Source organism: Primulina huaijiensis, chromosome 15, assembly GCF_012295235.1.
Source record: "Primulina huaijiensis isolate GDHJ02 chromosome 15, ASM1229523v2, whole genome shotgun sequence".
Classification (NCBI taxonomy): domain Eukaryota; kingdom Viridiplantae; phylum Streptophyta; class Magnoliopsida; order Lamiales; family Gesneriaceae; genus Primulina; species Primulina huaijiensis.
In genome coordinates this window covers 7367423-7389544 of record NC_133320.1, presented here as the reverse complement: position 1 = coordinate 7389544, position 22122 = coordinate 7367423, and the positions used below count along the sequence as shown (strand labels likewise).

General features: G+C 40.7%; 2 protein-coding genes across 2 annotated transcripts; one reads left to right on the top strand and one right to left on the bottom strand.

Annotated features, from left to right (window-relative positions):
* Positions 1 to 1338: 1338 nt before the first annotated feature.
* LOC140960317 (copper transporter 6-like) lies at positions 1339 to 2048 on the top strand. Its single transcript, XM_073418546.1, has one exon. The coding sequence runs from the start codon at positions 1445 to 1447 to the stop codon at positions 1904 to 1906; it is 462 nt and encodes a 153-aa protein (XP_073274647.1). The 5' UTR covers positions 1339 to 1444; the 3' UTR covers positions 1907 to 2048.
* Positions 2049 to 19017: 16969 nt separating this feature from the next.
* Positions 19018 to 19524, bottom strand: LOC140959272 (uncharacterized). Its single transcript, XM_073417146.1, has 2 exons — positions 19432 to 19524; positions 19018 to 19317 (listed from the first exon to the last, which is right to left on the bottom strand). The coding sequence occupies exons 1-2, from the start codon at positions 19522 to 19524 to the stop codon at positions 19018 to 19020; spliced, it is 393 nt and encodes a 130-aa protein (XP_073273247.1).
* Positions 19525 to 22122: the final 2598 nt, after the last annotated feature.

The following is a 22122-nucleotide window of genomic DNA, read 5'->3' as shown; positions in this document are numbered from 1 at the left end:
CACTTAAGACTATAGATACGATTGAGAAATCTCGTTATAAGTGCAGCCTTTTAGGATGAGAGCTGGGATTGTGTCAGCCATCTCTATTTCGTTGCCATTCATGTTGTACCGTTGAAGGTCGAATCATGGGTATTTTTTTAACACAACACGACATATCTCACATATTGGACAGTGCAGTTTAGCAGCATATGTAGCTCCTTTGTGTTGTTTCTGGAGCAACATTATTGTTGATATCGTACCGTTTATTTATCTTCAATTATCCCGTGGTTATTGAGCTCTAATACATGCATTGCATATATCATTTTATATATATGTTTATTCATGATTTATGTTTATAGTTGTTGTTTAATTGTTTCATATCAGAATTCTAACCCTAGTTTTTACTGGGGGATTGTTGTGGTGGCTGTAGGGAACCATGGTAGGTCACTGGATTAATTTTGCAGCACCAGACAGAGAATCCGTGGAGCTCGTGGTTGAAGTTGGATATATTTGGTCTTGTCAGAGTTGGGAGTCTTTTCAATATTTTTTATGTCAGAGTTTATGTCTCGGATAGATGTAGCTGTATTATTATTTGTGAGTACTTGGAGCTATTTGGATTGTATTATCGTGTGTGTGTTTGTGAGCTCTGTGTGTGACTTTAAATTACGTTTAGTTATGGTCATGCAACTATAGGTTTTTTGACAGCGATTTATGTTTTAAATGATTCTAGTTCGAGTATATTTTATATAAACTATTGTTTGATTTTTCTGACATGTGCTATTTATGAGTAAATCGTGTCGAAATTTTTCTGGACTCGAGGTCTATTTTAAAGTATTTTAAAACTATTGTCCATCGTAAATTTTGTTGGGATTGATAATTAACCGTAATTAGAGATTTACTATTATACTTGTGTACTTAGTTTCTGATTTGGTCTGTCTAGAGGACAAATGATCTCCGCAACTTGAGTTAATAGTAATTCTTAAGCGATCTAACTTGATCCAGCAATCGAAAAGCCTGTAAATATAAAAGATAACGGTTAGATTCTAAAACAACTTGATGTTGTAATTTTGTCAATAACAAAAACTTATGATAATTGAATTATTCTAACAATCACATCAATATTATAATGAAAAAAAATCAAAATTTAAAATAGTGTAAATTAGTATCTAAAATTATAAATTTGCATGATTAAATTAAAAATAAAAAATATGACAGTAAAATCTACCGAAATAGTTGTTCTCCCTTGAAATTATCATATCCAGCGAAAATATAGAAATAAAATCAATACAATGTATTTTTAGAAAGAAAATCAATATAACTCTTAGTTAAATTGTTGAAAAAGATATGATGTACTTCCCAAGATTTACTGCACTGTACGATCACGCCCATTGAATGATCCCAACGAACTCAAACGCCTTTCCCTACCATTTCTCTATCCCATCAAAAATACCATCGATCAGCGGAGATGAACGGCGGCGGACATATGCCTCAGCCACCCAACAGCACCATGACGATGATGGGCCACCGCCACATGATGATGCACATGACCTTCTTCTGGGGCAGAAACGCAGAGATTCTATTCCACGGATGGCCGGGCTACGATCGTCTCGGTATGTACTTCCTCGCACTGGCTGTGGTCTTTTTCTTTGCCATGTTTGTGGAGTGGCTGTCCCATTGCAACATCCTCCCCGAAGCCTCCCGCCACGGCGCGGTGGCGGGGCTGCTGCAGTCTCTCATGTATGCGTTGAGGGTTGGTCTGGCTTATCTTGTTATGCTCGCCGTCATGTCTTTCAACGCCGGCGTGTTTCTCGTGGCTATCGCCGGACATTTTGTGGGGTTTTTCTTCTTCGGCAGCATGGCTTTCAGGAAACCGGCGCCGGCTAATTACGGAACGAACACCGATCTTCCTCCGATGAGCTGCTGTTAATCGTATTGTGATATGTACTTAATATTATAATTACAAAGAAAAGATCCCATATATAGGAGATTTTATGTTTCATGCGAATGATTTCTTTTCGAGATGTGAATTCATTCTTCATCCTCGTTTACTATGTTGTGATCCAGAAAAAATATAATTTTAACATTATTTTAGCCGGTTCGGCGATTTTTCTGCCAACCTCGTTTAATGTAATAACATGCGTAAAGGGTACGTGCAAGAGGTCTACAAGTTCGTACAGCATCTCATTCTTGATTGAATGATTAAGAATTCGATTTTTATTATCAATATTATTTTGGTTAGTATATCTTAAAAATTTGTCTAATATGATTTATTTGATTAGTATAACTTGTAAATTTACACTTTATACATCAAAAAACAATAAATGTAGATTCTCGTGTCATTAAAAAAAATTACAAATTACTCGTCCTGAAACTGTGGTTGAAACGATCATTATTCGTTTTTTTTAAAATATACTAGAGAATTTTTTTTGTTTCATTTCTTAAATACTTTCGGCCGAATATATATATATACTTTGCACCATACGACGAGGCAACGTTATTAACCACTTTTTCGTTACATGCCTTGACCTATAGTCAAGGGGACATCAGCCACACTCTTACTCGTCAACTGAGACTTGGTCTTACATATTATCATATCTTTTCGATGGAAATTCGGTCGTTGGGTTCCCCCGGGGCTTTGTCCCATAAACGGGTTCCATTGTGGCTTCGTCTCTCACGAATCCTCATTTCCTTACCATCACAATTAAATCACTTCCTTCCGAACATTCTTCCTCGTTTCCATCACTTTATAAAAATAAATGCAATGATATCATTTTTCTTTAAACCAAGTATGCAACACGTCTTTCTGCATTTATCGTTTTCACCATAAAATTCCATAAACTTTCAAAATAATCATTTTAACATTCATTAGAGCATTCAGGGCACTGCCAGTACATCTAACATTTTTCATGTGTAAAATAATCGTTTTGCTCTTGAAACCCTAACTTCCCAATTTACTCATAGACCTTAAAACGACGACCCAAATCCATCCAAACTTGGCATAACACCTTAAAATACACCCATAAATATTTCTTAGACGTAAACTTAAGCTCCTCGACTAATTTCCCAATTTGTTTTAAAACTTAAACCTACGTCTCGGTTTTAACCCGAATCAACTCGAAACTTAGCCAAACTTGAACCATAGCTTATTAACACCTAACCATACCCTATGCAAACCAAATCAAGCCAATTAAAACCTTTAAACCAGCTTAGAAGGCTACTGAATTTTTATGCCCTAGTTTCGAAAAACCCTAGCTTGAACAACCATGAGTTCCTTCAAGCCTGGCCCTTAACCATCATGTCCAGACCCTAACCAACCATCCTAGGACCTAGTCTAGCTGCTGGACCACACCCTACAAGCCGTGCACGAGCAGCAAACAAACACGATCTCCACAAGTTTTACGCGACCAAACCTAGCACTCCAGCCCTACCTCGCTCCAGCCATCCTTTAACCCATCTAGGACCATGGCTAGACCCCCTTAGAACTCCTGGACGTGCTCAAATAGCAGCCAGCAGCCGCACCCTTCAAGGACCAAAAAACGAAACCTTAGTTCTTCTACAATCCCAAATTTCGTTCAGCATGTTTCCCCTCTTGTCCAGCCGTTAGCCAAGACTCTATGGACCCTTAATCATGCTAAAAAATGTCCCTTCTCATAGCTTCATCATGGCATCTCCTTTGTGCAACATAAACATGGATTTAAAAGCATGAAAACTCAAGTTTTGATCATGTATCGCTATAAAAACGAAAATATAAGAAATTGTATCATATTTTCATGCAATCATGTTAAATACACATAATATGGTATGTACGATGAGTGAAAGAAGATTAAGACGTGCCTTTGCGTATTTCACGCACGAAAAACAATCTTTGAAGCGAGGGACATTGGCGGAGAGACGGGGGAGAAGACCTTGCTGAAATTCCTTCTTCAAAATCACATGAATGGCCTTTAAAATTTTTGTGTGTGTGTTCGTGTGTATTGATGAAAAAACCCTAGGAATCTTTGAAGCTTGTAGGCGTGAAATATGGTGTAGAAAATAGGGTTTAGGAGATCCAAGTTTGATATAAATACTTGGTACATGTTTAGGCCCAATAGGCCCATTAGATAGTAGTTAAAATATTTTGTTTAGGAAAATTTTAGAAAATATTAGCCGAGCCTCCAAAAAGTCCTTATTTTCTTCAAAAATCAATTGCCAGTTTCAAATACGACTCGGCGCGTACAAACAACTCAAAAGACATCATTTTTGAAAATAACAAATAAAATATACCCTATATTAAATAGTTAGAAATAATCATTTAATAAAAATATTTTTTCTTTACGATCCCCGGTCTCCGTTCCTCGATCGAGTCTCGAATAACCTTTAAAACATAGTTTTATGCATTCTAATAGAAAACCATATTTTAAACATGTAAATATGCCTATCACATTCAAAAAAATGCAATTAAAATAATTTAATTATGCATTTTTCATTTTTCTTAGATTTACATACAGTTGGATTACGTTATCGTATTTTGGACCTTATAAGATTATAAACTTGAAACTTTTGAATTTAGATTATTTTTACAGATAAATTAAAGAAGTTGCACCACATAGTTAAAAGGAACATAATTTGATAGCAGCTTTAATTTTTTCATTTAAAGCATAATTATATTATTTTAAGAAAACTCACCCGACTGACCAGTAAATCCCATATAAGTAAGAATCTTTTGTAGCTTTCCTGGATTCATCATTTTTTTTAAAAGTTTAAATTAAATATAATTATTTATTAAAAGTAAGATTTGACTGGATTAAAGAAATCTGTGGTAGGAACATATTATTAATCCGTAATAGTCTGCCACATATTTATGAATCCGTGCTCGTCTTCCACGGATTTATGAATCCACACTTTTTTTGTTGCTATATGATGCTCCCATCAGAGTCCGGGTCATGAATGACCCGAGATATTAAATGGATATCCCAAATCAGAGCCAATGTACAAAAAGATTTCTTTAGCAGGAGGATAGGTGTATGTCCGGGATATTTTCTACCTGGGTTACTAGACGCCCGAGCTCTCATGCAAGCTTCCAGGAACTTTCTACCCATGTTACCTCGAGAAGCGCATCTCACTCGAGTTCATCAGTATGGACTATCTTATGTACAGAAATCATTACTGTCAGAACTACAGGGGTTTGACGTGTCAGAGAAATCATCAGAAGCAGGGTATGGGCAGCTGCCTTACCATACTTAGCAGGTGTGCACTGAAAACTAGGTAATAATCGGATTTTCTCCTATAAGTAGCAGGTATACATCTCTTTTATAGGGTCTGGAATTCTGAACTATTTAGCATTCACGTATATCTTCACATATACATACTTTATCCTTCATCTTCACTTGCTGCCTTAAGCATTCGAGTGGCCACGCCAGACATCCCTCTGGCGCCCATTCACGAGTTCCTTTACTTATTTGTAGGTCGCTATTGAAGCCATTCCCTTGTTCAAATTTCCTAACCTAAAATTATTATCACTATCCGGTGAATTTCCCATGTATTTCACACCCGATTCACTCGGATAGCATCATTGGTATTGTCTGTGAGAAATTGAGTATAAGGCGTTGATATGACTTCTACTAGAAGAACAAATCAAGATACTTCACAGGCTCTAGGAGATGATGCACTTATCTTAGGACAAGGTGGTCTTCCACCCACAGGACCTCCACCTGTTATCACTTTATCCCCAGAAGAGTTGGCTCGGATTATATCCGATGCTGTAAAAAAAGCTGTAGCCCGGAGAGACCCTTCTCATCAGGCTACACAGCTGGGAGGAGAGCAGGAGAGAGATCAGGAGGAAGGGGAGGAGGAGGCGAGGATAGAAGAGAGGGAATCCAGTGCCGGTTCCATGTCGGATACTGTGGCAGAGGAGTTGCACGAACTAAGACAGAAGATGAGAGTCTTGGAAGGGCAGATGGAGGGTCGAAGTCATTCTCGGGTAATCATCAGAGGATGCCCATTTGCTCATTCTATTGTCTGGGAACCTCTTCTCGGGAACTTTAAGTCTGCCAAAATCAACGACTATGATGGCAGCGCTGACCTGGAGGAGCATTTGGCCAGATTTGAGAACATGGACATGTTGCACTGTTACACTGATTGGATCAAGTGCAAAGTATTCTAGACCACTCTGGTTGACTCAGCCCAGAGATGGTTTGAGGGATTGGCCCCTCAGAGTATACATTGTTTTGAGGATTTCCAAAAGGTGTTTCTACATCATTTTAGTAGCAGCAAGAAGTACAAAAAGACTGCATTTAGTCTTTTTGAAGTTAAGCAAAGCTCGGAAGAGAGCCTGAGGGCTTATATCCGAAGGTTTAACAGAGTTACTTTGGATGTCCCTTCTTGTGCCCCCGAAACCAAGATTACTGCATTCACCCAGGGGCTGAGGGAGGGTGAATTTTTCCGATCGTTGACGAAGAAGGCGCCTGGGGATTTCGAAGACCTGCTAGCTCGGGCAGAGAAGTACATAAACATGGAGGAAGCGCAGAAATAGAAAAGGGAGGCGGTGAAGAGAGAGAGGAGAGACTGGGCATCTAGACCCGAGGAGAGAAAGCCGAGGAAAGAAAACCAGGGGCATTTTTCTCATCGTGTGCCTTTGAAGATTTCCCGGGACTGGGAGGTCCAGGAATGTAGCAAGGACCTACCTTCTTTTCAGCAATACAACATGCCCGAGAAGAAAGGATTTTGTACCCTTCACAAGGTGTGTTATCACAACACAAAAGACCGCAAAATTCTAAATAGAGATTATGTCCCACCATTTGTCCAAGGATATAATCAACTAAGTAAGAGACCAAGATTGCCACCCTGGACAACTTGGCAGCCAGGGCCTAGTGCTTGGGAGGATTCGAGAAATTCCCCGAGGGGGAGAAGAGATTCGGAGCTCGAGAGAAAGAAAGCTTCGCCCCCTGTCTTGGGGGTAATAAAGATGATATCTGGAGGTTCTACTGATGGTGATTCCAATCGGGCGAGGAAATCAAGGAGCATGAGAGAGTGTATGGAGGTGGAAAGAGCAAGGAGGAGTGAAGCGGTTATTAGTTTTGACCCGGAAGATCTCAAGGGTGTTAACCTTCCTCACAATGACGCCCTGATGATTCAAGCCCGGGTAGCTAATTATGATATTTTGAGCGATTTCGTGGACTCGGGCAGCTCTATCAATATCATTTTCAAGGATGCTCTTGTACATATGGATTTTTAGGGGTACCAGCTGGAAGCAGTGGAGACTGCACTTTTTGATTTTGCTGGCCACGCTGTATACCCAGAGGGAGAGATTACCCTGCCTCTAACTCTTGGCGCCCGGGAGCTGAAGAATAAAGTGATGACAACTTTCACTGTTGTGGATGCCCCATCATCATATAATATTATACTTGGGTGGCCAGCCATGAATGAGCTGAGGGCTGTGGCATCCATCTATCACCAGAAGATTAAGTTTCCAGTGGGAAGCCAAGTGGGTGAAGTCCGGGGAGATAAACCTTCTTCCCAAAAGTGTTACGTAGAAACAATTCGTGTGGAGCGTGACCCGAGCCACGATACAGTGAGGTGGAGAAGATGGCTCTGGCTTTGGTTATGACTGCCGGGAAATTGCGACTTTATTTCCTATCGCATCAGATTATCGTGCTTACTAAGAGTCTTCTCGGGAAGATTATGAGTCACTCAGAAGTATCCGGGAGAATGATCAAATGGACAGTGGAGTTGGGAGAGTATGATATTGAGTACAGACCCCGGGTTGCCGTAAAAGCACAAGCCCTGTCAGATTTCTTATCCGAGATGATACAGCCTGACGAAGAGGAGGTATGGAGGGTATTTGTGGATGAGGCGTCTAGCCTTTCTGGATGTGGAGTAAGAGTGGTGGTAGTATCTCCCCTGGGAGAAAAAATTAAGTTGGCCCTAAGGATTGACTCCTGGATAACTAATAATGAGGCAGAGTATCAGGCTGTTTTCGTCGGTATTCGAGCTGCCCGGGAGATTGGAGCCTCTCGAATCATTTGTACTCTGATCCACAGTTAATTACCCAAAAAATAAAGGGCATTTATGAGACTAAGGATGACAGGATGCTTAAATATCTAAAACTCATTAAAGCCCAGGCCGAATCTTTTGTGAATTGGAGTATTGAGCAGATCCCCTGGGATGAGAATGGGGAAGCAGATTCTTTGGCCAAAATGGCCGCCTCTTTATTATAAGTCAATACCCGAGAAATATTGCATGTTTCTTGGCTAATTCTTTCCACGGATGAGGTGATATTACCAGCACCAGAGGATTCTTGGATGACACCCTTGATCAAATTCATTGTCAACAATGAATTGTCTGAAGATAAAACTCAAGTTCAAAAGATCAAGAGACAAGCTCCCAGGTTTGTTTCTTAAATAAAATCTTGTACATGAAATCATTTCAGGGACCTCTGTTAAAGTGCTTATCTATAGGATAAGTGGATTATGTCCTCAGAGAAATTCATGAGGGATGTTGTGGAGAGCATCTCGGGGGAATAGCATTAGCCCGAAAAGCAATGCTTGTGGAATTTTGGTGGCCCACTATTAGCCAAGACTCTGCTCGAGTGGTCCGGGCGTGTGAGGGTTGTCAACATCATTCTAATTTTCAGCACAACCCGGCCACTCTCATGAAGTCCATTTGGGCATCTTGCCCTTTTGATCAGTGGGGGATGGACATTGTTGGTCCTTTTCCGGTTGCCCGGGCTCAGAAGAAATTTCTTGTGGTGGCAGTTGATTATTTTTCTAAGTGGGTAGAAGCCGAGCCCTTGGCAAGAATCATGGAGAAGGAAGTTTTAAAGTTTCCGTGGAAGAATATTGTATGCCGATTTGGAGTCCCCAGGAGATTAATCTCAGACAATGGGAGGCAGTTTCAAGGCAAAGAGATAACAGCCTGGTGCCAGGAAATGAAAATCACTCGGTCTTTCACTTCTGTTGTTTATCCTCAAGCCAATGGTCAAACAAATGTTGTAAATAGAATTATTGTGCAAGCCTTGAAAACTAGACTACAGGGTAAAGGAAAAGATTGGGTGGAAGAATTGCCTAGTGCCTCGACTGCTGCTGGCAGCGCCAATTTTATTGGCTCCGCCGCGCTAGTCGGGGAGATAGTGTTATTTTAAAACACGTTTTTGGTGGATTTGACGGCTTTTAATCCACTTTCTAGACTATTCTTCTCACTTCTCATTTCTTCTTTTTCCTTGGATCGTTCCTAGCTCTTTTCCCCTCAAGATTTACTCTCTTTCATTCTCTACTCCAATTGAAAGGATTATAGTTGATTTTTAGTGTTTCCTATCTTAGACTTCAAGCTACAAGGTAAGTATTCTATTTTGGGAGTTGGAAAGGTTAAATATCTTGAGGTTTATATTGAAGGGTTAAGTTGGGTTTATTGATTCATTGGATTATTGGTGATGATTGTTAGTTATATTGTGTAATTTGGTTGTAGGGTTTCTTTCAAGGTCATCGAAGCCATTATAGTGCTTGTTGGGTTGTAAGTAGAAGCTTCCCTTTTATGCTCACATGGTATTTATATGTATACAAGCCATGTTTATTGTTAACTAGCTCATTCCATTGGCATATACTTGATATATATATTGTTATGTATTCATTGATCAAAGCTTATCATGGAATTCATTGACAAAGAAGCTAGTACTTAATCGTTCCTACCAAGTGTTTGTGAAAATGCCTCAATGAACTTTCCTACAATTAAAGTCAAGGAATGATAGTAATTCACGCATGTCATTGGCCAATCACATTATTATTAGTATCTCTCACAGTTTTGATATATTTATATATCAAAGACATATTATCCACAGGTCACATGTCACAGAACTATCATTTCCTTTCCTTTAATTCATGCCATGAAATACCATCTATATTGCTTTGTTATATATTGTTAATTGAAGATGGTATTATTCATTGTTCATTGCCACTGATTCATTGTTCATTGCCATTGCTATAGCCATGTTACAAGCCAAGCCCATGTATATGTATTTGTTATGTACAGCTTTCTGCTTACTGAGTTTTATCTCATTCCAGTTAATGTCATGTGATGTAGGTGATAAAAAAGATTGAAGCGGATTGTCTGAGGCAGGAGAAGTCATATAAAAGGCAATGGGAAAGATTTTGTTTGTCCATGTCACTTTTATTTTGATCATGGTGAACATGAGAAGTTTAATTAATCATGTATTTTGCTAAAATGAATTATGGGGTGAATGATATTAACTTTTGGTTTTCTTTTGGATGATACAAAAGTTAATGTTTATGTAAAATAATTTTGAAAATGTTATGATGTTAAATGGGATATTGTTCTTTCCCTTTCAAATGTTAATGCTTCCGCGTATGTTTTTCCTTTTAAATTTAAATGTCATGAGAGGGGGGTTGTTTCACCGTACCTTGGTTATTAGTAAGCCCAGGGCTCCGTATCCTGGCTCGGGGCACCACACTTCAACCATTCCCAAGTCTCGGGACACGATCACCGGCCCAAGGCTCCGAACCTTGGTTATAAATAAGCCCAGGGCTCCGTACCCTGGCTCGGGGCACCACAACTCGACCATTCCCAATTCCCGGGACATGATCCCTGGCCCAAGGCTCCGTACCTTGGTAATTTATAACATCTAGGGCTCTGTACCCTGACTTAGGGATTCTACACCCTGATCATTTACTAAGCAATGGGATTTTTTATCCGGCTCAGAGCTCCACATCCCGACTACTTACTGAAGTTCCCGGCTATCTTCCAACACTTAGAAAAATTTTGAATTTTATCATTCACAAGCAGTTTGTGATTAAATTTTTCTAAGCCTCGGTTGTGAAAGTTATGTTGCAAGTGATATTGAGGAAAACAAAATATCTAAAATAAAGAATTTCATTAATAAAAGCCCGAAGGCAATGATTACAAGGAAAAAAGAAAAGTAAAAGCAGGAAAATTACAATCCTATTCTACGAATATTGTGCCAGACCCCGGCTGCTCTTCTTCTTTAGAATCCTCCTTCTCCTCTTCGCCATCCTTGGGAAGGGATGCTATGGCTCATCGGAAGTCAGGAAAGTTAACCATATCCTTGGGCAAGAGCCCGGCCTCTTCAAATTATTCCTGACATTTATCAAAGCCGGTCTTGAAAAGGAGATATGCCAGATCTTCCATGGCAGCCTTAAATTCTGGAGATAGGAGGAAAGAGGCCTGTAGTTGCTCCTTATTCTGTTCAGCAGCAGCCAGGGCCCTCTCAGCGGCTTCCGCCCGGGACATTAGTCTTTCCATGTCCTCAGAAAAGGATTTACTCTTAAGTTCAAGGGCAGAGAAGTGCCCTTGAAGAGTCTCCTCCCGAATGAGGCCTTCATTAATATCGTCCCGGACCTTTTCCAACTGTTGATTGGCCTTGTCTAAAGCAACGGGCAAGCCGGACACTTCATTTGCATGGATGGCTCGAGCCTGGGACAATTTCCCCTGAAGTCACTCCTGGATGCCCTGGAATTTTCGGGCTTGATTATTAGAAATAGTGGCTGCTGCAGCCATCTCTTCAAAGGCCGAGATCAATAGTTGAACGCCCTGCTCAAGAGGAGTTAGTTAAATAAAATGATGAGAAATAATCAAAAGAAATTACGGAGAGAATCCTATTGGAACCTTCGAAGAGCTTGGGGGTAAGGCAACAACTCCTCAAATATGCTTCCTCATCAGGAATAAGGAGCTGCTTGAAGAGCATAAGCTTGGTGGAAGCGGCCCCCTCCGTAAAGAGGCTGGCCCGGGTGGGCTGTTCAGAGTTGAGGGGCTCGTGGGTAGGCTGCTGGCGAGGATGAGTAGTTGATTGGTTGGCATGGGAGGTGCCCTGGTTTCCTTCCCAGTTGCTCTCTAGAAGTACCAACTCCGGGCTTGTTGCACCTTTCGTTTCCTCTGCCTGAGAGGGACATGATTATCATCTTCTTCTTGGGAACCAATCACCTCCTGCTCTTGTTGGGTGTCTACTCGGGCTGACTCCTTCAGTCGGGTCACCTCTTCCTCGGCTTTTTTTTCTTTTCAGCAACCTCCCTCCGGGCTGCCAGTTTCCTCTCCTCGGCCTCCAATTTCCTGGCAAAGGCCTCTTGCATCTTGGAGTGATCTACACAAATAAAAGGCTCAGTATAGTAACATAATAAAGAATAGAGAGAGATAAAAAGAAAATGCAGGAAAGAGGAAAGATACTGGGTTGAGTCCCGAGCTTGCCACTTCATCAACTACCCGATCTAGAGGGTCTTCTGCCCGGGCACTCAACCCGTATGCTATTAAATTCTCATCTGAAATGAGAGTAGAAGAAGAGTATTTTTTACCCTCAACCAGAGTTTGGCTACGAAGGTAGGGATCCTCGAACTTGTAAGCTCAAGGGAGGCCAGGTTGTGTGGGGAGAGAGGGGAGAAACCCGGTCAGACAAGAAAGGGGAGTCGGGAGCTGGATGTAAAACAATCTTCCTTTCCATCCCTTCTGAGAAGAAGGAACATCATCAAGGAATCAGGATTTTAGCTGGGCAAACAGGGAGAAGACATTGTCTCCCAGCTGAAAAACAAAAAAATAATGGAGAACAAGGGGGTTGATGAGAAGGTTGTTCATTTTGAAGAGGACGTAGGTAGCGGCCATTATTTGGAAGGAGTTGGGATGGAGTTGATTTAAAGGCACACCAAAGAACTTGGCCACCTCGATGTAGAAAGAAGAGACAGGGAACCGGAGACCATTTCTGACTTGGTCCCGGAAGAAAGTATTAAAGCCAGGAGGGGGTTGTTGGCCCTGTCAGAAGGGCCGGGTATCAAAATTGGAAAAGTAGTTGGGATGGAGCCGAGAGTTCTAAGCTCCTTGTCTGCTCTCAAGCGCAGAGTGCTGCTCATTGAAGCGAACCAGGGAACTCCTGGAGTCTCCGATTGGGGGGAGGAGGAAGCTCGGGTTTTGCCTTTACCTTTGCTCTTTTTCAGAGCTCGGGAAAGGCCGGAAGAGGAAGGTTTTGACTGATTGGCTTTGGGTTTTTTAGAAGTTTGGGTGGGAAAATGTTGCGGGGGAGGAGAAGGGGTTGAATCGGAGCGCATCGTAGTGGACTCATCACTAGGCGAGCCTCGCACATTTGCTTCAGAAGTTGAAGAAGTAGAGTCAGACATGGTACAGAAATGAAAGGGACTTACGTGAATAATCGGAGAAGAGGGCTTGAGGGTTGGAAGTTCGTCGGAGTTGGGAGAAAGCGCCGTGCGTCGAAGAAATCTTGAGAGAATTTGAAATTTTAGAAATGACAAATGAATGGGGTGTGTTGTTATATATAGGAAGAGGGGTATGATCTCAACCGTTGATCTAAAGTTGAATCGGATTGTTGAGATACGTCTCGAAAATTGTGCGGGCATGTGAAAGGACATGCACGGAAATCGAAGCTTCAGATTTATCGTATTCTCGAGATGCGAAACGTTTCGGACCGTTGGAATTCTAGGGCATACGTCATCGCGACATAAGCTTAACTACCCAAGAATACTAAACGACAGAATATTCAAAGTCCGTGAGATATGAGGCCCCGACATCTTATTCAAAGTCCGGGAGATATAAGGCCCCAACATCTTATTTAAAAGCCTGGGAGACTTGGGGTCCCGGCATCTCATCCTATCTCTGGGATATTTGAAGCCCCCGATGCTTTAATTTGAAATTGATTGTCTTTCTATTAGAGTCCAAGCATGACTGATCGAGACAACGAGTAAAACTCTAGCCCGAGTATTTAAGGGATGGGTGGTGATACCCCCATCAGAGTCCGGGTCATGGATGACCCGAGATATTAAATGGATATCCCAAATCAGAGCCACTGTGCAGAAAGATTTCTTCAGCCACTGGATCGATAGGTGTATGCCCGGGACATCTTCTGCCAAGGTTACCAGACTCCCGGTCTCTCATACAAGCTTCCGAGAACTTTCTACCCAGGCTACCTCGAGAAGCGCACCTCACTCGAGTGCATCAGTATGCACGAAATTCCTTCGTTTAGGCATCCGAAATCGCGTTTTTTCTAATTTAGAAATGTTTCGTAGAGCATATAACTTTTAGTAGCAAGTTCCAAATTCGATTCTGTAAGTTGTTCTGAATTACTCTTGAGATTTTCTTTCACTCCATATGTTTATAACCAAAATTTCCATTTTTGTAAAAATTTCAAAAAACTCGTTCGAACCAAAAATCAGCTCAAACGGCCCTAGTACTTATTGTTTTCTGTTTTATATGATTACTTTTCATATAAGTATCAGTATTGAACCTATTCTGAGCTTTTACATTTTTTAAAATTTCATGAAATGGATCCAACAGCTCTTTTGAGACCCCACACTAACGCTTAGGCTGCCAACCGCATAAGAAGCTGGCCCTTGACAATCAAGATCGCCTGATCAAGCATCTTAGAGCCCGATTTGGTGAACGAAGATGAGAGAATGAGGCGTTGGTTGCATCCCAGACGGAATTACAGGAACATTTAAACAAGATTTTCCCATCAGTGTGAGCAACTGAGGGGAGACAAAATCGCGCTAATTGATGATATTGAGACAATTGGGTACCGAGAAAATAGGCTATGTGAAGATATCAAGTGTTACACCAAGAAATTGGCTGAGGAAAAACAACTTAATGCAAGGAGCAAAAGAAGGCTGGAGGAAGCATGTGACGCCATGAAAAAGCTTTCCGAGGTCAGCCGCAACATGATCAAGCAAACCGAGGGCCTAAGGACCAAGAATCACCAGGACCGAGCGAAGTACCAGTGGAACCATCAACACGCTTGCTAGTTATTAATCGAGGCTGATGCAAAAATTCAAGGGCTGAAAAATCAAGTTAGCCAGCTGATAGGGGGAAATACCCAACTTATGTAGTTAATGGAGCAGATGCAAGAAGAAGAGGATCCTGAAAATGACCCCATTGAAATAAAATTTGAGCCTTTAGAGGCAGTATTCGAGTGAGAGGTAGTAGATTGACTTTGATGTTTAGTTTAATTTAGCCAGTGATTGTCGAGTTTCCTTCTTTTTGCAAAGTAATGCATTATTCATTACATTTCTTTCAGTCGACTATATACATTTACTGTTACGAAATCAAAAAAGAGACGTGTTGTTTATACTTTGATTTCAAATTTCTTCAGCACAACCCATTTTATGATTCCTACCATTGATAGACGCGTCAAATTCTTGTAAACATATGATTTGTAGGAAATGACCGGTAGACATCCAAGGAACAACCGTAAGGATGGAAATTCACCACCGGGGTTTAACCTGAACAATGAAGATCTAATGGTCATCGCAACAATTGTGGCTAAAACTCTTCAAGGTTTGGGAAACACCAATGCCAATCAACCTCCTCCACCTCCGCCACAAAATGGGAACAAATTTCATTATGAATCCCTCCGCAAGAACAAGTGCCCAACATTCAAGTGAGACGTCGACCCTGAAGTAGGCCGAAACTGGTTGAAGAGTATCGAAACCCAACTACGACTGTTGGAGGTTCTCGAGGCACTTAAAGTGGATGTGATAGTGTCTTTCTTAGAAGAAAAAACAAGCAAGTGGTGGGAAACAATCTCACCAGCCATGACTACAACTGAACTAATCACATGACAGCAATTCCGAGACGTTTTCCTATAACAATATTATCTAGCTGAAGTCTGAGTACAGAAGCTAAGCCATTTGAAAAATTCGCTCAGACTCCAAAAATGTCAATAGTGGAATATACTTCCAAGACTTACACCCCGACTTATGCAATCTCGAATTTAGGTCCTTCATACTTAAGTGTCTAGATTCCTAGAGCGTTGGTACCAACCTATGGCCCATGACCAGTAGTGGTGCATAGGTATAGGTTGGGGCTTATGGCGAAACGTTTCCTATAGCAATATTAAACAGCTAAAGTCTGACTACAGAAGCTAAGTAAGTTCGAAAAATTCGCTCAGACTCTAGACACGTCAGTAGTAGAATATATTTCCAAGACTTACGCCCCGACTTATGAAATCTATAATTCAGGACCTCCATATTTAAGTGTCTGGATTTCTTGAGTGTTAGTACCAACCTATGACCCATGACCAATAGTGGTGCATGGGTATGTGTTGGGGCTTATGTTGGGTATGTCACGCCCTGAATCCGAGGCGTCGGTGACATCCGACATTGTTAATCAAATAACAATAAATCTCGTAAAAATTAGCCAAATACCAGTCTATTTCATAAACTTCTATTGTCTTTACAAATAAACAAACATACAGAGTTTTTGGAAGCGATTCTTTACAAAAGAAGTACAAAAATTTACGAATAAAAGACAAAGGATAACTGATGGACTCGAACATCCAGTGCTTGGATTCCTTCCTTCTAATTCTTTACCAGCCCCAGAACTGCTCCTGCTCTCTTTCTTCCACACGTTCTTCTTTTTCATCTGGAAAGGGACGTAAGGGGGATGAGAGTTTTGGGAAACACTCAGCAAGTGTGGCCGATCGAATACCAGAATACATTTGATACATAACATTTTAATCCATCTCTTTTTAGATAGAATAATATATCAGAGTGGGATGAACAAAAATCAGACGTAGAACAAATCAGAACTTCATATTGGAGCATGTCATAACAGAACTTATCAGAGCTTATCAGACAAACACATTATAATGATCATGGGTTATCCTTGATCTTAGTCTCCCTCTGGGGCCTTCTCCTGTAAATGGGCTCTCTCTGAGGTCTTTTCCCGCATCCAGGCTCCCTTCAGGGTCTTCTCTCACAAACAAGCTCCCTCTGAGGCCTTTTCCTCACAGACTTTCCCGATGCATCATTATCATATTCAAACATATAACTTATCCTTCGGAGACGGATTGGTTCGAACAAAATGACATCAACATAGAACGAAACGGAGGAGAACAAACGAACAAACAGACGGAACGAAAACGATTTGAAGAACCTTGGTAAATTTTGAAATCAACATTTTTACATAACATGCAGTAGACGATCGTATTTTAAAACATACATAATATTTAAAACATATATAAACACACTTACTCGTGATTCAATTCCGCGTTTTGTACTTGATCGCAACTTGGACGAACTTTAGCCAAACTTGGACCACACTTCATCGATTTCTTTGAGCAGAGTTTGGAGTTATTTCAGCAGCACTTCGACGTGTTTTGTTGAGGCTCGAAATGGACGCAAGAAGCCTCTTTTTCTTCCTTGCCTTGGCATGAATATTGGAGAGAAGTGAGAGGAGATTTGAGTGTGTTGTTTGTTACAACACATTGGGTATTTATGGGTGGAAAAATGACTCTTCTCCTTCCCCATCATTCAGCTGAAATTGGTCCCTTCAAATGCCCAAGGATGATGGTCCAAATAGCCTTCAAGTGGTCAAAGATTATCCACAACCAAGAGTCACCTTGGTATACTCAAAGGTCACTCCATACACATTAATTATGTCCCATTTTTAGCTCCTCTCTTGACTGAATTTTTGTCTCTTTTTGGACAAGCATTAATTAGCTTCCTTGAGCTAAGGGTTTAAATTATGAGCTAGGGGTTTTCACCCAATAATGAATGAGCTTCGTTGAGCTGAAGGTTTTAGTTTGTGAGCTAAGGGTTTCTTCTCGAGAATCATTGAGCTTCCTTAAGCTGAGGGTTTAAACTTGTGAGCTAAGGGTTTCCTCTTCCGAGCGACGACCCATCAATTCATATGGTTTTCCATTCTTTCGGTTTCTTTTGAGCTATTTTTCCAGCTTTCTGAGGTGATTTGCTTAGAAAAAACCGGATCCTCACAGGGTCACCCTCCTTATTTGAAGTTTTGTCCTCGAAACTTGAGTTTGCTTAATCTTTGAAAGGTATGGATATAGGATGCGCATCTTCTCCTTTAGCTACCATGTTGATTCCCACTCAATATGGTTAGATCATTGTACTTTTATGTACGGAATGGTTCGGTGTCATAGCACTTGTTTTTTGGAGTCCACTATATGGATAGGAACTTCTTCATATTTCAGCTCCTCATTCAGATTGTTATCAAGTGGTAGTGGTGCGACCTCGAGAATATGACTCGAGTCGGGAATGTATTTTCTTAGCTGCGAAACGTGGAAGATGTTGTGGATTCTTGACATGTCCGGCGGTAAGGCTAGTCGATAAGCTAGGGTTCCAACTCTTTCAAGAATTTTGAAATTTCCGACGTACCTTGAGTTTAATTTCCCTGATTTGCTGAAGTGGATCACTCCCTTCATAGGTGAAACCTTGACATAATCCTTCTCCCCGAATTCTAATTCTAACGGTCTTCTTTTCAGTCAGCCCAGCTCTTTTGTCGGTCCTGTGTCGCTTTGAGTTTCTCCTCGATGATGGTTACCTTTTCAACCATGATTTGTACCAGTTCAAGCCCGGTGATAGCTTTTTCCCCTATTTCGTCCCAATACATTGGCGATCTACATTTTCTTCCATAGAGCGCATCATAAGGGCCCATCTCTATGCTATTGTGGTAGCTGTTATTGTATGAGAACTCTATTAGGGTTAGATGCTCACTCCAATTTCCTTTGAAATCTATAGCACACGCCCTTAACATATCCTCCAAGGTTTGAATCGTTCGTTCAGTTTTGCCGTCTGTTTTTGAGTGATAGGCTGTGCTAAGGGTGACTTTGGTTCCAATGGCTTCTTGGAAGCTCTTCCAGAATCGGGACAGAAATATTGGGTTCCTGTCGGATAATATTCTTGTCGGGACACCGTGAAATCTCACTATGTTGTCGATATACAGGGTGGCTAGTTTATCCAAGGTGTAGCTCATTCGTACCGGTAAAAAGTGTGCTGATTTGGTTAGTCGGTCGATGATAACCCAGATCCCATCAAGATGTTGTCTTGACTTTGGTAATCCTATCACAAAGTCCATGGAAATGTGCTCCCACTTTCATGTTGGGATCTCTAGCGGTTGTAGGAATCCTCCAGGTCGCTGATGTTCAGCTTTGACCAGTTGACAGATTTGTCATTTAGTAACAAATTCAGCTATATCCTTCTTTATTCCATTCTACCAGTAATTTTTTTTCAAGTCTCGGTACATCTTGGTGCTTTCAGAGTGAATTGAGAATTTTGACTTGTGTGTCTCAGACATTACTTTTCACCGAATTTCATCGAGGTCTGGTACACACAAACATCCTTTCATCCACATGATGCCTTTCTCATCAGTTTGAAATTCTTGGACTTTTCCTTCTTGAAGTTGCTCCTTAATTTTTGCTATGGAAGGATCATGATTTTGCTTCAGCTTGATAGTTTTTTGAAGGCATTGTTGAGCTGAAAGAGCCAATAAGTTTACTCTTCCCATGTCTTTTCGGCTTAAGGAATCTGCTACCTTATTTGCTTTACTCGGATGATCGTTGATTGTTAAATCATAATCTTTCAAGAGTTCAACCCACCGCATCTGCATCAAGTTTAATTCTTTATGAGTGAATAAGTATTTGAGGCTTTGATAATCGGTGAATATCTCGCATTTAGTACCATATAGATAGTGTCTCTATATTTTTAGTGAAAATACAATTGCTACCAACTCGAGATCATGAGTTGGGTAATTTTGCTCATAAGATTTTAATTTCCTTGATGCGTAGGCAATTGCTTGACCTTTCTGCATAAGTACACATCCTAATCCTTCCTTTGTTGCATCACTCTATATTGTGAAGTTCTTGCCATCATCGAGAAGTACTAGCAATGGCGTAGATGCAAGTTTCCTTTTAAGAATATGAAAACTCTCATCGAATTCTTCGCTCAAAATGAATCTCAAGTTTTTTTGTGTAAGTTTAGTGAGGGCTATGGCTATCGAAGAAAATCCTTCAACGAATTTCCTATAATAACCAGCTAAACCCGAAAAGCTTTGAATCTCCGTTACCGTCTTTTGTCGAGGCCAGTCCACAATCCCCTCTAGTTTCTTGGGGTCTACTGAAACGCTTAGTTCAGAGATTATATGACCCCAAGAAGGAGACACTTGTTAGCTAAAATTTGCATTTCTTAAATTTGGCATACAATTATTTTTCTCTAAGTGTCTGTAGAGTAATGCGAAGATTTTCCTCATGATCTTCCTTACTTTGTGAGTACATAAGGATGTCATCTATGAATATGACCACAAATCTATCGAGGTATGGTTTGAAGACTCTATTCATGAGGTCCATGAATGATGCTTGAGAATTAGTCAGTCCAAACGACATTACCGTAAACTCGTAATGTCTGTATCTTGCTCCGAAGAATGTTTTAGGAATATCCTCTGCTTTGACCTTCAGTTGATGGTATCCTGACCTAAGATCGAGTTTTGAAAAGACCTTGTCTCCTTTCAATTGATAGAAAAGATCATTTATCCTTGGGAGAGGGTATTTATTTTTAATTGTGATATTGTTCAACTCTCTATAGTCGATATATAGTCTCATACTTCCGTCTTTTTTTTCCACAAATAACACAGGAGCTCCCCACAGAGATGCACTGGGTTAAATCTGCTTTTTATCCAACAACTCTTGGAGTTGATCATTAGCTCCTTTAACTCTGCTAGAGACATTTGGTATAGTGATTTTGAGGTTGGTGCAACCTCAGGAATCAAGTTGATCTCAAACTCTACTTCTCGTTCAGGAATCGTGCAGGCAATTCTTCAGGGAAGACATCCGGAAACTCTTGAATAACTGGAATATCCTCTATCTTTAGAGTAACTTCATCATTTACCTCGTTGATCATTAGGTAAATTTCTTCACCATTTTTCATGGCCTTCCAAGTTTGTGATGCAGATAAAAGAGATCTTTGCTCTGTAGATTTACCATGATATATGATCTTCTTCTGGTTTGGAGTATGCAATTTGACGCTATTTTTCTGGCAATCCACCAAGGCATGATTCTTAGCCAATCAATCCATTCCTAGGATTGCATCGAACTCGGCCATATTTAGTTGAATTAGTTCAGCCTTCAATGTTTGATTACCGATTCAAACTTTGCAATTTCGATATATTTTATGGGTTTCAATCGTTTTGCTAGCAGGCGTCACTACTCTTAATGGTTACTAAGAGTTTCTCCTTCTAGTTTCAGTTTCTTAGCAAACCTTTTAGATATAAACGAATGGGTAACACCACAATCAAACAATACATAAGCAGACATTTTATTGCTCAGAATGGTACCTGCTACCACGTCGTTTGTATTATCTGCTTCCTCTTGCGTTATGGCAAAGACCCAGACATTGGATTTGTTTTCCTTTGGCTTGTGGTTTCTGTGTTTGATTTAACTCCTTTTTCCTTGTTCTCTGGACAGCCAGCAGTCCGATGGCCTAACTTCTCACACTTGAAACAAGCACCAGTATTCCCATAGAATTCTCCTGAGTATCTCATGTTGTAGTTGGGACTAGGCCTGATTTTCTTGTTGTTAAGGTGGTGAAGGCTCCTTTTGATGGTCCACTTGCATGGTTGGGTCTCTTAAAATTTTTTCCACCATGGGGCGACTTACCAATAAAGGGTCGTTTGTGCTTACTTTCCTCTTCTTCCATGTTTTGCACGACGAGATGTAAATAATTGTTCTGTTGTTGTAGCCGATCCATCGTGCCATGAAGTTTGTCGATGTAATACTCTTGCCTTCTAGCAAGATCTTCATGCTGGTGACGAACGCGGCTAGAAAATTCTTTCTCAGTCTCGATCTTCTCCATCAACTCGCGGTTCCGAATGACTAGTCGTATCAAATGAGATGAACTATGGGGGTTAAGGGTGAGCTGGCTCTCTGCTCGATCAAGGTGATGGGTGAGGCACTGCACATCAGTCTGAAGTAGGGTTTTGGCTTTCATGAGTTCCTGTTTCTCCTTAGCTAGTTGAGCCTTTATGGTAGCAATCTAACGGGTTTGGTTGTCAATGGTAAGTTGACGCATGGGAAGAACAGATTGAACACGAGTACGAAGGGCAGCCATTTCTTAGAGAAATCGAATGAAAAAAAGTTTAGAATCAAAGTAAATTACCGCATCGGACAAGTAAAATAATTGGATCAAACAAAATCTTTTGTTGGATTTTTCACAAGGTTTAGAATCAAAGTAATGGCAAAAATAATATTACTGCATCGGACAAGTAAAATAATTGGATCGAACAAAATCTTTGGTTGGATTTTTCACAAGTGGAAAGATGGGTAATTTTGCACATATTGAAAGTAGTTGACGAGATTGAGTTTCGAGAAACTATACGAAAGTATAAGCCATCAATTATGGCGACGGTTTGAATTTG

Excerpts from the sequence above, each read along its gene's own strand:
- LOC140960317 (XM_073418546.1), top strand. The coding sequence starts at position 1,445 with ATGAACGGCGGCGGACATATGCCTCAGCCACCCAACAGCACCATGACG.
- LOC140959272 (XM_073417146.1), bottom strand. The coding sequence starts at position 19,524 with ATGCAGAAAGGTCAAGCAATTGCCTACGCATCAAGGAAATTAAAATCT. Across the intron at positions 19,318-19,431 it reads ATCTCGAGTTGGTAGCAATT|ATGCGGTGGGTTGAACTCTT; the intron begins GTATTTTCACTA and ends AACTTGATGCAG.